Source organism: Sycon ciliatum, chromosome 1 (genome assembly GCF_964019385.1).
Source record: "Sycon ciliatum chromosome 1, ocSycCili1.1, whole genome shotgun sequence".
NCBI classification, from domain to species: domain Eukaryota; kingdom Metazoa; phylum Porifera; class Calcarea; order Leucosolenida; family Sycettidae; genus Sycon; species Sycon ciliatum.
Genome location: NC_088643.1, coordinates 12979568 through 12991326, shown reverse-complemented (window position 1 = coordinate 12991326; position 11759 = coordinate 12979568). Strand labels below are relative to the sequence as shown.

Below are 11759 nucleotides of genomic sequence, written 5' to 3'. Positions count from 1 at the left end.
AAATGTGCTGATGTATACCAGTAGATGGTAGGACTCCCGATAGAACCCCCGCCGGCCCTGGGTAAAGCGGACGGATCAACAAAAGGCTCACACTTGCAAGCATTTTAGCAACAGCATGTACTTCTAGTACATTCTCCACTACCAAAGAAAACCTTTAAATAAAACAGTGCACCTAATAATAACTAGGTGGTGCAATGGAAGGTATTGAAGGGGCACCAAATTGAGTATAAAGTGAAAATACATATTACGGGAAAATTCGACTAGTTCAAAAAAAAAACAGCTACAGACAGTCAGCACATGCGATCAACTTACGCGACTTGAAGCTTCAAAAACACAAAAAAGGGACAAGTGTGCGTACATTGTGCACGCACAGCATAGGGTACTGACCATTTTGTGGCAAAAAAACATGGTTCGCTATGAACGTAGAAACAGAAGATGGGAGCACGGTGCAGACTAAATTCAGAGCTTCGTCTGACGGGATACAGAACAGGGGTTCTGCCATAGCCACAATGCATGCTGCCAAGAGTACATAAACAGGCAGGCCTGGCAAACACAGCAAGGCTTTTCGCGCCACTGTCGGCAGCAGCAGAGCAGGCAAGAAACCAAAATGATCGAGAAGCGTTCATTGCCAGCCCAAGGACACTATGCCGCAGTGGTCAGTGGTTCTCGTTTGGCAAACGGCTTGTAGGCGCAGTGAGCAAGAATGCCCAGGCCGAAGCCAACACAGGCACCGGGCATGTATCCGATGGGCAGGCGAAAAGCAAGCGCTGCCATGGTGACGGCGCCTACGGCCGAGAACACATCGGCGCGGTTCTGCGACTCGCTGTTTGACAGGCGATAGGCGCGGTCGAACACGCCCTCGTCCGGCTGCTTTCTGAGAATCATGTAGCACATGGCCTCGCTGGCCAGCATTCCCGCCGCCTGCATGGGACACAACACAAGTGTGCAGTGCAACGTTACCTGAGCCTGAGCATTGTTACAAACACACTGCAACGCTAGGGGTTCAGCGTCCATTGCTACACGCAAGCAGATATTGCTGGATCATTCACCAACATCTACACAAAAGACCTGTATGGAAACACCGCTCTCCTTTTCAAAAGGATTATCAGTGCACTCAGGGATGGACACGAAACACACACTAACACACTAACACACACAGACACACAGACACACAGACACGCACACACAGACACAGACACACACACACACACACACACAGACACACACACACACACACACACACACACACACACACACACACAGTGAGCGACACAAACATTTGAGTTGGCCATAGGGTCGCTCCCAGCCTAATTTCATCAGGGAATCGTAGTTATCACCAGCGAAAGCAGACTAGGGAATTCATTTGTATTTGTATTTATATATTTTTTAAGAAGTTGGTTGCTCCAACGAGGAGCACACGCTTCTTGCCGAACTTGACACTTGACTGACTCACGACTGCCATCCGGAGCACACAAGGAGCACGTCGCACCTTCCGTGAATTCCCCGAAACACTGTGTATTGAGCAGGGAGTGGTGCTTTCTTACAGGTTTGCCGAGCGGAAGACGTGCTCCTCGTGTGCTCCGGATGGCAGTCGTGAGTCAGTCAAGTGTCAAGTTCGACAAGAAGCGTGTGCTCCTCGTTGGAGCAACCAACTTCATGACTATTACCGCCGAAGTCGCAACTTCTAAGTTCATATTTTTTAAGGATTCCTCAAAGGCTGTTTGCCTGTCGAGGGGGTTTCCTGATCCCAAAGGACTGATGTATTCGTGTCACATGTCTTGCTTTATTCAAAGCCCCACATTAGGCCAAGTAAAAAAAAAAGATTGTTGATCGTCAGAATTTTCAGAAAAATCGGGGCGGACGGGAGGGTTTTATTTTTATTTCATAACTTTTTTATATCTGCATCGACCGGACATCTTGAAATCTTAGCATGTATTACATCTATGGGGTTATGGGTGTACTACCATTGTTGGTTGTTACTGCTACCAAGTACCAGTCTGCTTGGGCACACTCCAAACACTTTGAACATGTGCAGATGACTCTGTGATACAATTTCCTGCCATATACGGCGGGCACGCACGCACACACACACACATACACACACATACACTCGCGTGCATGAGTACACATAGTTTCCATGAATGCAGGCGTAGATATCAGGTGGTACACTGTACATACTACAGTGCCAGGTATTGTAGTTGCCAGATTTCACACAAATACACTAGAATCCCACTGCACTGCGTGTCGCTACGGTAAAAAGCACGTTGAAGCTGTACATGAGAGCTCGCGTAAGCGCGTACTGCTAAAAAAAGTTCGCGTTTCGCTAAAAACATGAGTTTTCTACCGTTGATCACGAAAATAAAAAATAAAATAAATCCCGGGACGGACTGAAAAATCGGGGCGGGCGCTGACGATCAACAATCACTTGCCATTTGTACAGATCCACGAAATCCCGTAGAATCCCGTAGACCCGGTAGGGTGTTGAATGTGCAGGACCCTATTGTGTTTTCTGCTATTTCCACTAAGAAATGGGGCCTGAAGGCATTTCATACGAAAACCTTTTTTTCTGACAAAGATCTAGCTAGTCATTAGTTCTAACCAAAGTGAAGAAGCTGGAAAAGCGATTGCTGGTCATTGAATTATGACGCTAAAAAGGTCAAATGCGCATGCATAGCACACAATGAACACCCTACCGGGTCAACGGGATTTCGTGGATCTGTACAAATGGCAAGTGGTCGATTATTTTTACTTGGCCTTAAGTGAATAATTGCTATTGTTCCCTAAGGGATGGATACCACACATACCACTCTCCTCCTCCCCTCTCCAGGAAGTTTGTCGCATCCACTACGATAACTGTGGCAACTAAACAAATTGGCGGAGGCCTTGCCAAATGATGAGCGGCTGGTCAGCTAGTCCTGCAAACGGTGGTTGAATGGAAGAGCACACCTATCGTGCTGACTTCGTGCTGCAGCCAGGAGGCTAGCACAAGGTATAGTCGTGTTTTGGGGTATCCGACCCCACGAGACAGCGACGGGCACCACCCAACTCTTACACTGCAAACACTGCACTGTGTGTAGGAACAAGATGTGCTAGCAAGGGTACAAAATCACTGGGGTTGCTCATCCAATCCAATCGCCTGCGGTTACTCACTCCATAACCCGTGGGGTCACTCATCCACTTGCATATTGGAGCTTCGAGCTTTGATATAAAACAGTGTACACCAACCCGAAATCGGGTTTTCCTTTGCTCGAGGTAGCATTTTCAAAACGCAGTTTTACTAAAAATTTGAAAAGTTTAATCAAATTTTGGTAAAAGAAAACTGCCCCACGCGTGATCCCTCAGCTCAAACGCGGGAACTCTAGATTCTTCTCCCACCTTTTTTCTTTGCTCGAGGAAGCGTGTAGTCGAAGCTTTCTGTTGTCTGAGTTTTCGGTATGGATTCCCCATCTCAGGATGTTTTTTTCCGCTAGTCCTGCAGGCTCTGGCCCATGCTTTACGCCCACTGGAGAGGCGTTTGGCATCCCTGGACGGCCAGTGGATGCCCGTGGGAAATTTGGAGTCCAACTCCGGGCAAGAGCATGACTCGCGGATCGTGCATATACACCGGAAACTGATCCACACCTGATCCCGGTTGCTTCTCAATCGGCTGACTCCCCTTTGGCGAGGTCTACCGCATGCAGTAGTCAGCCCGCTTAGGCTTCTAGAGCCGGTCTTGAGCGTACGCGTGGTGGGTCCGTTGACGGCGACCTGATAAATAATCCCACGCTGCAGCCACTTGCTGCTCGGTCGACCTCGTGAGAGCCACCTAGGCTACGACCTCTCCCCTCAGACACGAGTGGAGGTCCAGTAGGTCTGGCGCAATTAAGCCACATGCCGCTTGGTACAGCGATATCTGGTGTGGCGACTGATGATTTGGACTGTCAGTCTGGTAGCACACATAGTCTGGTGTCTGACTGTGCAGGTCCCAACACTGACTGGCCAGCAGATGACAGGGATGAGGAGGAGAAAGGGTTTACCCGTCATGTCTCGTCAGAAACTACTAAGTTTCTCGAGTCCTGTCTTAGATCAGAACTCCGACGCAAATTCCGGCAGGCCATTTCCCGTCGCTACCCTCGCCCAGACACTCCAGCAGCATTAGTCCCGGCTTTGGGTGCGCAAGTCGCCCGCATGGTATATGGTGCTGACAGGAAGCCACCTTGTTCGGAGGCTCGGCCGGATAGGGCTCAGTACCTGACACAGGCGAAGTTGTTGAACGTGGTGGGTCCGTTGCGTGACATTCTTGAGCACACCTAAATGGGAGGGATCGCAGGAATCGGTGGTACTGTGGGATTTTCCTGAGTCCCACCCTGGCACCCTCCCAATTGAATAAGATCTATAATGCGCTGAAAAAAGGGTAAAGAAGAAGAAGCTATCTCGAGCAAAGGAAAACCCGATTTCGGGTTGGTATACACCGTTATATCTCCGCTCCTCATACAATCCCCACTTCACATCACCATGCATCATTGCTTGTGAAATGGGCAAATTCCCCAGCCTCTCGGGATAACGTACCGTAACATTCCGTAAATAAGCCCACCCTAAATAACGCCCATGTCCGATAATAAGCCCAGTTTTAGGCGGTGTACACTTCAAGTTCGTTTTAGCGCCCATGCCCGCAATAAGCTCAGGGCGTAAAGTGGACTCAAAATGACCAGCGCGCAAGCGTGCGTTCGCATACAAACTGAAGAACAGTTGTAGATCGAGTGCGTGCCATCCAACTGCACACAGCCTTGTACTTACCATAGCAAGTGGTTTACCTATCAAATCTGTAATTTATCGCTACATTCTTGGTTACGACCAAATTTCCAGCTGTGGTTTGATGTACCTGTACCGTGCTCAGTGTAAATGGTGGTTCACTGAAACTAGTGGGTTGCTGATAGATTGATCTTCTGCAGATTGCGTCCGAAATAACGCCCATGCCCAAATATACGCCCGGGGCTTATTAACGGAATTTTACGGTATTCTTGGTGCTAGATTACGATAGATGAGGTGGAATTTATCGAACACGATTTTACTGTGATCACTTGGGTGGATAAAAGCCGGAACCGTACTGGATGACTCACTTCAGTTTCCAAAGACATGCACAGCCGCGTGACGTTAGAAGTTGTTGTCATTCAAAGTGAGTGTTTAATTGTTTTCTTTAGCTGTCAGTTTCCTATCTAATTCAATGCTCGTAAATGTTTTTGTATTAAAGAAGACAACTCACAACAAGCGGCATGACTGTACAAGTACATGACTGGTATTATATAACCCAATACTAGTACAATTCTAGTAATAGATAAACCTTGTTATAGTTCACACATGTTGTTGGTTTGACATTATGGTTCAGGTGGTCCCAACGGACCGGGGCTCAACCAACCGTGGATGGTTGTAGCAAGGTCACTGTGTTCCGAACACAGTGTCCTCCACCTTGTTTCATGCTGTCAAACCAACAAGTACAGGACCGTATTTGTCCATGTGACTACAAATATTAATTGCATATGAGTACAATCATGTACATGTACTGTAAATATACAAATTTTCAGCAGCTATTTAATTTCGGCTATATTCGGCACCGACCCAAAACGCCTAAATTAAAACGCCGATGAAAATTTTCACAGCATCTGTCGCACTATACCATGCCCTCTACCATGTCTACCCCACGCCGAAAATAAATCGCCGCCGAAATGTCAAAAATCGTGAAGTGCCGAAATTTTGCAGCGCCGAAATTTTGTATATTTACAGTACATCATGCATGTACTGTACTCTGTAGACCACTTCTAGTTTGTGGTCAGTGTTGCTGTAAATTACCGTACACTATTAAGATACGTGTATTAAAGTGCTTTGCCTCATTACTTACAACGCCGAACACACTTAGCTGCAGAGTTTTCTGCGCCAAGAACCCGCCTCGGTGCCCACGCAGGTAGAAAATCGGCGGTCCAAGGACCAGCGAGGCAACACTGCCAAACTGTGCACCCTTGATTGCACAATGTTGGTAGACAACCATCGAGTGGTGGCGACGCGCCTCCGGGTGGTCTTCATCAGCTTTTGAAATAAGCCTGAAATTGGTCCTCAGCAGAGGACGATCTGTTGGCGTCTCCGATTTATCAGGCATTGTGATCGCCTGGCTGGGCAGGGACACACAGAAGTATTTCAGCTACCCGATCCCCGCAACAGCTATGCAAGACAATAACGTCCGTCCTCTTCCAAGCGTTTACAAAAGTAAAAGGAAGGTTCCAAAAATTAATGATTTTGAATTTCTTGCTCCATCATGCATGCATTGCATTGCCCAATCAATCATGCAATGCCCTACGTTTTGAATTATTTTTGATGACGTGTCCATGACGTGACGTCCACGTCCACGTTACCATGATTGTACATATACATGTACGTAGTACGTACCATGTGTACTTGCTTGCTCAATCTTGCCAATCACCATTAATGTATTGCCATTGACATTGTATACATGTATTCGACTAAAGTCACTTGAAAAGTAATGCATGGTACGAGAGGCTAGGCCTAGTCGAAACTACATGTACCGGTATGTGCTATGTCATGGCTTCTGTGCTTACTTATCACCAGACAAAATTTAATAATTTCTAAAGCTGGCCATATGGCATTTTTATTTATTGATAATAATTATTATGGATAACCCAAAGACTGGAGACATCTTGAATAATAATAATAACTTTATTAGGATGACCGCCTATTGTGGAGTCCGTCGCATTGAAGGATGACGGTACAAGAGAGTACAGATTGGGAAGGGGGGGGGGGGGGGGCCTACGATGAACAGGGTAACGGCATGCCAGCGAGTAGACCTGAATACTGACAAGAATGTTTGCGCAGCTCTTTCTTGAATACTTAGTACATGGACAGAAGATTCCGAAGTCACTTAGGCTGATTATTATTTGAAAGGACTGATGCAACCGGGGCCAGGGACTGTGGGAGCCTATCTGGGAATACCTGAGGCTTCAGTTGACAAAATACTGCATTGCTTTCATGGAAGGTCGGCAAGGCCTTTCAGTGAGGCGAGCTGTATTCTCGCTAAAGTCGTAGAAATTTGGTCGAAACGAATGGCGCTGGACACAGTGCATGGCCATATGGGTGGTGATGGCAGCCTTACTAAGAAGCAGGCAATCAGAAATCTATAAAATTAATATTAGAATAGTAAAGTGTACAGGAGAAGAGTGCAGTGAGAGAATAAACACACACACTAAAATCATGGTATGCTACACTGACAAGTCGGCAACGGAACAAGGCTATTTATTTACTGCTACGCTGACTTATCATCTGGCTCTGCACTCGAGGCATCGAGCACTTTGTCCAAGTAAATAGCAACTCAGCTTGTGCAATATGGTAAACTAGAATTATTATAACTTGACTCTGATCCAGACTAGACATTCAGAACAAAAAGCGGCCAGCACAAAACGATCACCTACATACGGTTGAAAATATTCAAAACAAGGGAACCCAACTTGTATAATGTGTTTGAACTTTTTTTAAGCACCTAATTTCTGGAATGATAATCATGCACCGTGCATATGCGTGCTCTAGTGGGAATGTACAGGGACTACTCTGGTGGTCCTGTGAAAATAATGAGGCATAGAAGACTGAGTTTGGAAAGTTGTCTGGCTGAGCAGTACCTTTTCAGCCTGCACGCATAAGTCATGACAATACCAACATACTGAGAACTGCAGGAGTACCCGCCTCCTGAGTACATTCTGGTCCATTTCCGGAGCACCTTATCACCTCCTAGCTGTGGCAAATAACTACATGGGCATTGATGTGTTGCCAGGGTAACGAATGCCAGCTCATAGCACACATTAGCGTAACACACCACGCGAATACATCTGGATTTGGCCGTGGCGGAAGCTACGGTCTGGGTTCTGAACACTACCCACTCACGCCGGCTGTGATTCCTCCATTGGCTGACTCTCTCCAGCAAGCTGTGACTCTTCCATTGGCTGGCTTTCCTGAACACATTGCGATTCTTCCATCGGCTGGCTCTCCCGGACGCACTGAGACTCCTCCATGGGTAGGCTCTCTTCGACAGATTCGGATTGTGCGACACTAGACGTGTCCTGCTCGCTTTTCAAGTCCGCAAGGCCACTGTCCACTCTCGCATCTGCTGACGCTTCGCCGTCACTACTACGTTTTGCAGCAGACGACTTTGGACTACTGTCAGAGCCTGGATCGCTCGGTCGGTCGTTGAAGAAGGTGAATATTGATTCCATCGCGCTCGAACTCGTCCATTCATGCACGTCAACACCTGCCGACACTGATGGCAGATGGGCACCACCACCGTACCTAGAAACGGGCAAACCCAACTGCAGTTTTGAAGCAACCCAGTTGATCGAGCGCTCCTGCAGCCAGGCGACGACCTTGCGCGAGCAGCCGTGCAGTGAGTGCACAGAGTCTGTCAGGGCGATCTTAGTGATGCGATTGCGAGCCGCATGTGACTCTCTTGCCAACGCAGTGACAACTACCCCGCCGTAGCTGTGCGCTACTACGTAGACTTCTCGCGCAGGCGAAGGCTTGACGAAATACTCAAACGCGTAGAGCGCATGGGCTTCCGGCGAATCGCTCTCTGGAATGTAGGTACGCACTCCCTTGCTGTTAAGGCCCGCATTTTCATTTGTATTCAGCACCAGCACGGCATGGCCCTCACTTATGGCTCGCTTAATGAATGGGATCTGGGTGCCGACGTTAAGATTGTTATTGATAATTAACCGCCTTGCCCACTGACCAGCCCGTACAACTCCACTGCCATGAATGAGCACCATGAGCTTGCGATCGTTCGTCGCCAGGTCAGACGAATGAAATAGAAAGCTCGTAGGCTGACCTCTGGTGGCAGTGCGTTCGGGTACCGTTGCACGCTCCAAGCCACAATCAGTTTCCAGCAGAGAATACACGTGTTGCGTGATGCACTCTCCTAGTGCTTCATAGTGGCGCTGGTTATACTCCTTGTCTCCTTTTCGCACCTCAAAATCAAACCTTTGGCCATCTTTGCCCTTCAGCTCGCCATTTTCGTCGAAAGTGTACCCAAACTCGGCAATCGTTGATGGGAAACGACCACGCTCCATACTCTCTTGGATAAGAGCGGTCACTATAATATTCGCAATGAACCCTGACAGAAGCAAAGAAGAAACCACTCTGCTCAGCCAACTCGACCTCATAAGAAGGCAGATTATTGCCTTTGATCGAAAGTTTGAAAACAGTTTTGGAGTGCTTGTTTGTTTCCTTTGCCGCTGTTTGTCTGTCGAGGGCAGCACCGCCTTGCCGCGATCCGATCAGCGACGCCCGGGCCCGGGCGCCCCTAGGCCCCTACTAGCGCTAGCGTGTACGGCCGGGTCGGTCGGTGTAGAGCCAGGGCTATGCCTTGTGCCTAGCGCCTATGGCTATGGCTATGGCTATGCTGACTGCTGTGCACTTGTGACTTGGTCTTGGATCGCGGCAACTGTAGACCTGGTAGACGTGTACAAATAAGTAGCGCTAGCAAGAGTAATTTCTTTCTTTTTTTAATACTTGAAACCAGGGAGTCGTAAAAGCCCGGGAGAGGACACGGGATGCGCGCACGCGGACGATGTTTGCCTCGGCCAGAAAGTGAAGCACGCTAGGCCGGCGCGGCCGGATCTGCTCGATCCACGGCGCTGTGCTCGTCTTCAGGGTAGGGAGTCCTAAAATACCAATATTTTACAACTCGTTGTTGACACCATATCCGAAACTGGTGGCGAAGGAAGCATAAACATGATTTTTGTGTCTGTCTGTCAGACTCAGTACACATGGTACAGGGGGTGGGGAGTTGAGTATGTGTGTGTGTGGGGGGAGGAGACGTGTGTATGTGCACATGTGCTTGTACTTTTGTGTGTGTTTGTACAGTGTTTGTGTGTGCATTTTGTGCACAATTCCGTTATGAAGTACAAATGATAGGTTTACCTTTTGTACACTCGCCAAGACTTCGGTTAGATTCACTGAGAACCTTTCTGGCCAACCTGGAGGCTGAGCTTTCCGTTTCCTAAACGGCTAAAGTCAGTATACGAGTAGAAAAGTGTTGAAATTATCAAGATTTATAAATAACGACCTGAATGTAGATAGATAGGGAACACACATTGATTGTTTTTAAAAGAATCCAGGCAACATCATGAATCATGGAACGAGTGCGTAATAATGCTCTATGTTGCGTTTTGACGATGCTGAAGGAAGGGAGCCGTTGCGATTCACTCACAACACACGCACAGAAGTCCACTCGACTGCAATTTCAATGCAATTTCTGACACAAATTCATAACTCCACGAGTACGAGGACGCTCAGCGGATCTCCACAAGAACTTTCGCCCATCACCTGCAATGGAATATGGGCTGTGATGATACGACCAGCGGCTAACACGGGAAGTGGCTTCATTTTCCACAAATCTCGTTTCATTCACAACCATTTGGCCGTGTGCAATTTCAGTACAATTTCTGCCACAAATTCAACTCCACGAGTACGAGGAAGCTCAGAGGATCTCCACAAGAACTTTCGCCCATCAACTGCAATGGAATATGGGCTGTATGATACGACCAGCGGCTAACACGGGAAGTGGCGTCATTTTCCACAAATCTCGTTTCATTCACAACCATTTGACTGCAATTCAGTGCAATTTCTGCCACACATTCAACTCCACGAGTACGAGGAAGCTCAGCGGATCTCAACACGAACGTTCGCCCATCACCTGCAATGGAATATGGGCTGTATGATACGACCAGCGGCTAACACGGGAAGTGGCGTCATTTTCCACAAATCTCGTTTCATTCACAACCATTTGACTGCAATTCAGTGCAATTTCTGCCACACATTCAACTCCACGAGTACGAGGAAGCTCAGCGGATCTCAACACGAACGTTCGCCCATCACCTGCAATGGAATATGGGCTGTATGATACGACCAGCGGCTAACACGGGAAGTGGCGTCATTTTCCACAAATCTCATTTCGTTCACCCCAACTCAAATAAAAGTGAAGTACAATTAGGGATTTATCTTGCATTTCCATCGCCTCAGAATAAATTAACTTCGATAAACTGAGAGAGAATGAGTGAGGCAGCTGGAAGAATTGAGGATGAAAATAGAGATCAGAAGATTCGACGGAGCACTCGTCTCCGTGCTCTAAGAGAAATCGGAGAATGTCCCAATTAGTATTTCAAGAAGACATCACAATTTTCGAAAATAATAATTAATTTCCTTGCCTCGCAACACCGTTCCCTGGCAGCGTTCCCTGGCAGCGTTCCCCGGCAGCGCGAGGCAAAGATGTTTTCTGGGAATGTGTACCGTGTGCCGTGTCCTCTCCCGGGCTTTTACGACTCCCTGCTTGAAACCACGCAAAAGAAGAAAGAAGCAGGAAATGATTAGTATATTAAACCAAGAGTATAGATAAACAAGAGTGTGCAACTCCGGATCTCTCCTGCACAATCTGCAGATACCCCCGCCCACGGCGGAATTTTTTGTTGACGTCACCTTTTTTCAGAGAAACGCGCAGTTTGCCGCAGAGCAGTGTGAGAGCACGTGCTGGACACCGACCTTGTACTAAAGTTGTAGTGTAAAGCCCGGCCAAATATGCAAATGGGCCAAGAGCACGAGGGAAAACTTTCCGAAAGACTCGCAGCGCGTGCGTCGTCGAAAAGATTACGTCAACAAAAAATTCCGCCGTGGGCCAACCCATCCGCGAGTTGCACATTCTTGTTTATCTACTCTTGGTATAACCCCCCCCC

The 11759-nt window shown here is 47.8% G+C and overlaps 2 protein-coding genes across 2 annotated transcripts; both read right to left on the bottom strand.

Moving 5' to 3' along the window:
* Nucleotides 1-87: 87 nt before the first annotated feature.
* Nucleotides 88-6250, bottom strand: LOC135813982 (uncharacterized). Its single transcript, XM_065327031.1, has 2 exons — nt 5876-6250; nt 88-921 (listed from the first exon to the last, which is right to left on the bottom strand). Exons 1-2 carry the CDS (start codon nt 6128-6130, stop codon nt 643-645), a joined length of 534 nt encoding a protein of 177 aa, XP_065183103.1. The 5' UTR covers nt 6131-6250; the 3' UTR covers nt 88-642.
* A 760-nt stretch (nt 6251-7010) lies between these two features.
* On the bottom strand, nt 7011-9260 carry LOC135813971 (cotranscriptional regulator ARB2A-like). Its single transcript, XM_065327020.1, has one exon. The coding sequence runs from the start codon at nt 9189-9191 to the stop codon at nt 7917-7919; it is 1275 nt and encodes a 424-aa protein (XP_065183092.1). The 5' UTR covers nt 9192-9260; the 3' UTR covers nt 7011-7916.
* Between the last annotated feature and the right edge of the window lie 2499 nt (nt 9261-11759).

Coding starts and splice junctions, on each gene's coding strand:
- LOC135813971 (XM_065327020.1), bottom strand. CDS start 9,191: ATGAGGTCGAGTTGGCTGAGCAGAGTGGTTTCTTCTTTGCTTCTGTCA.
- LOC135813982 (XM_065327031.1), bottom strand. CDS start 6,130: ATGCCTGATAAATCGGAGACGCCAACAGATCGTCCTCTGCTGAGGACC. Junction 922..5,875: donor AGCTAAGTGTGTTCGGCGTT/GTAAGTAATGAG, acceptor TGTCCCATGCAG/GCGGCGGGAATGCTGGCCAG.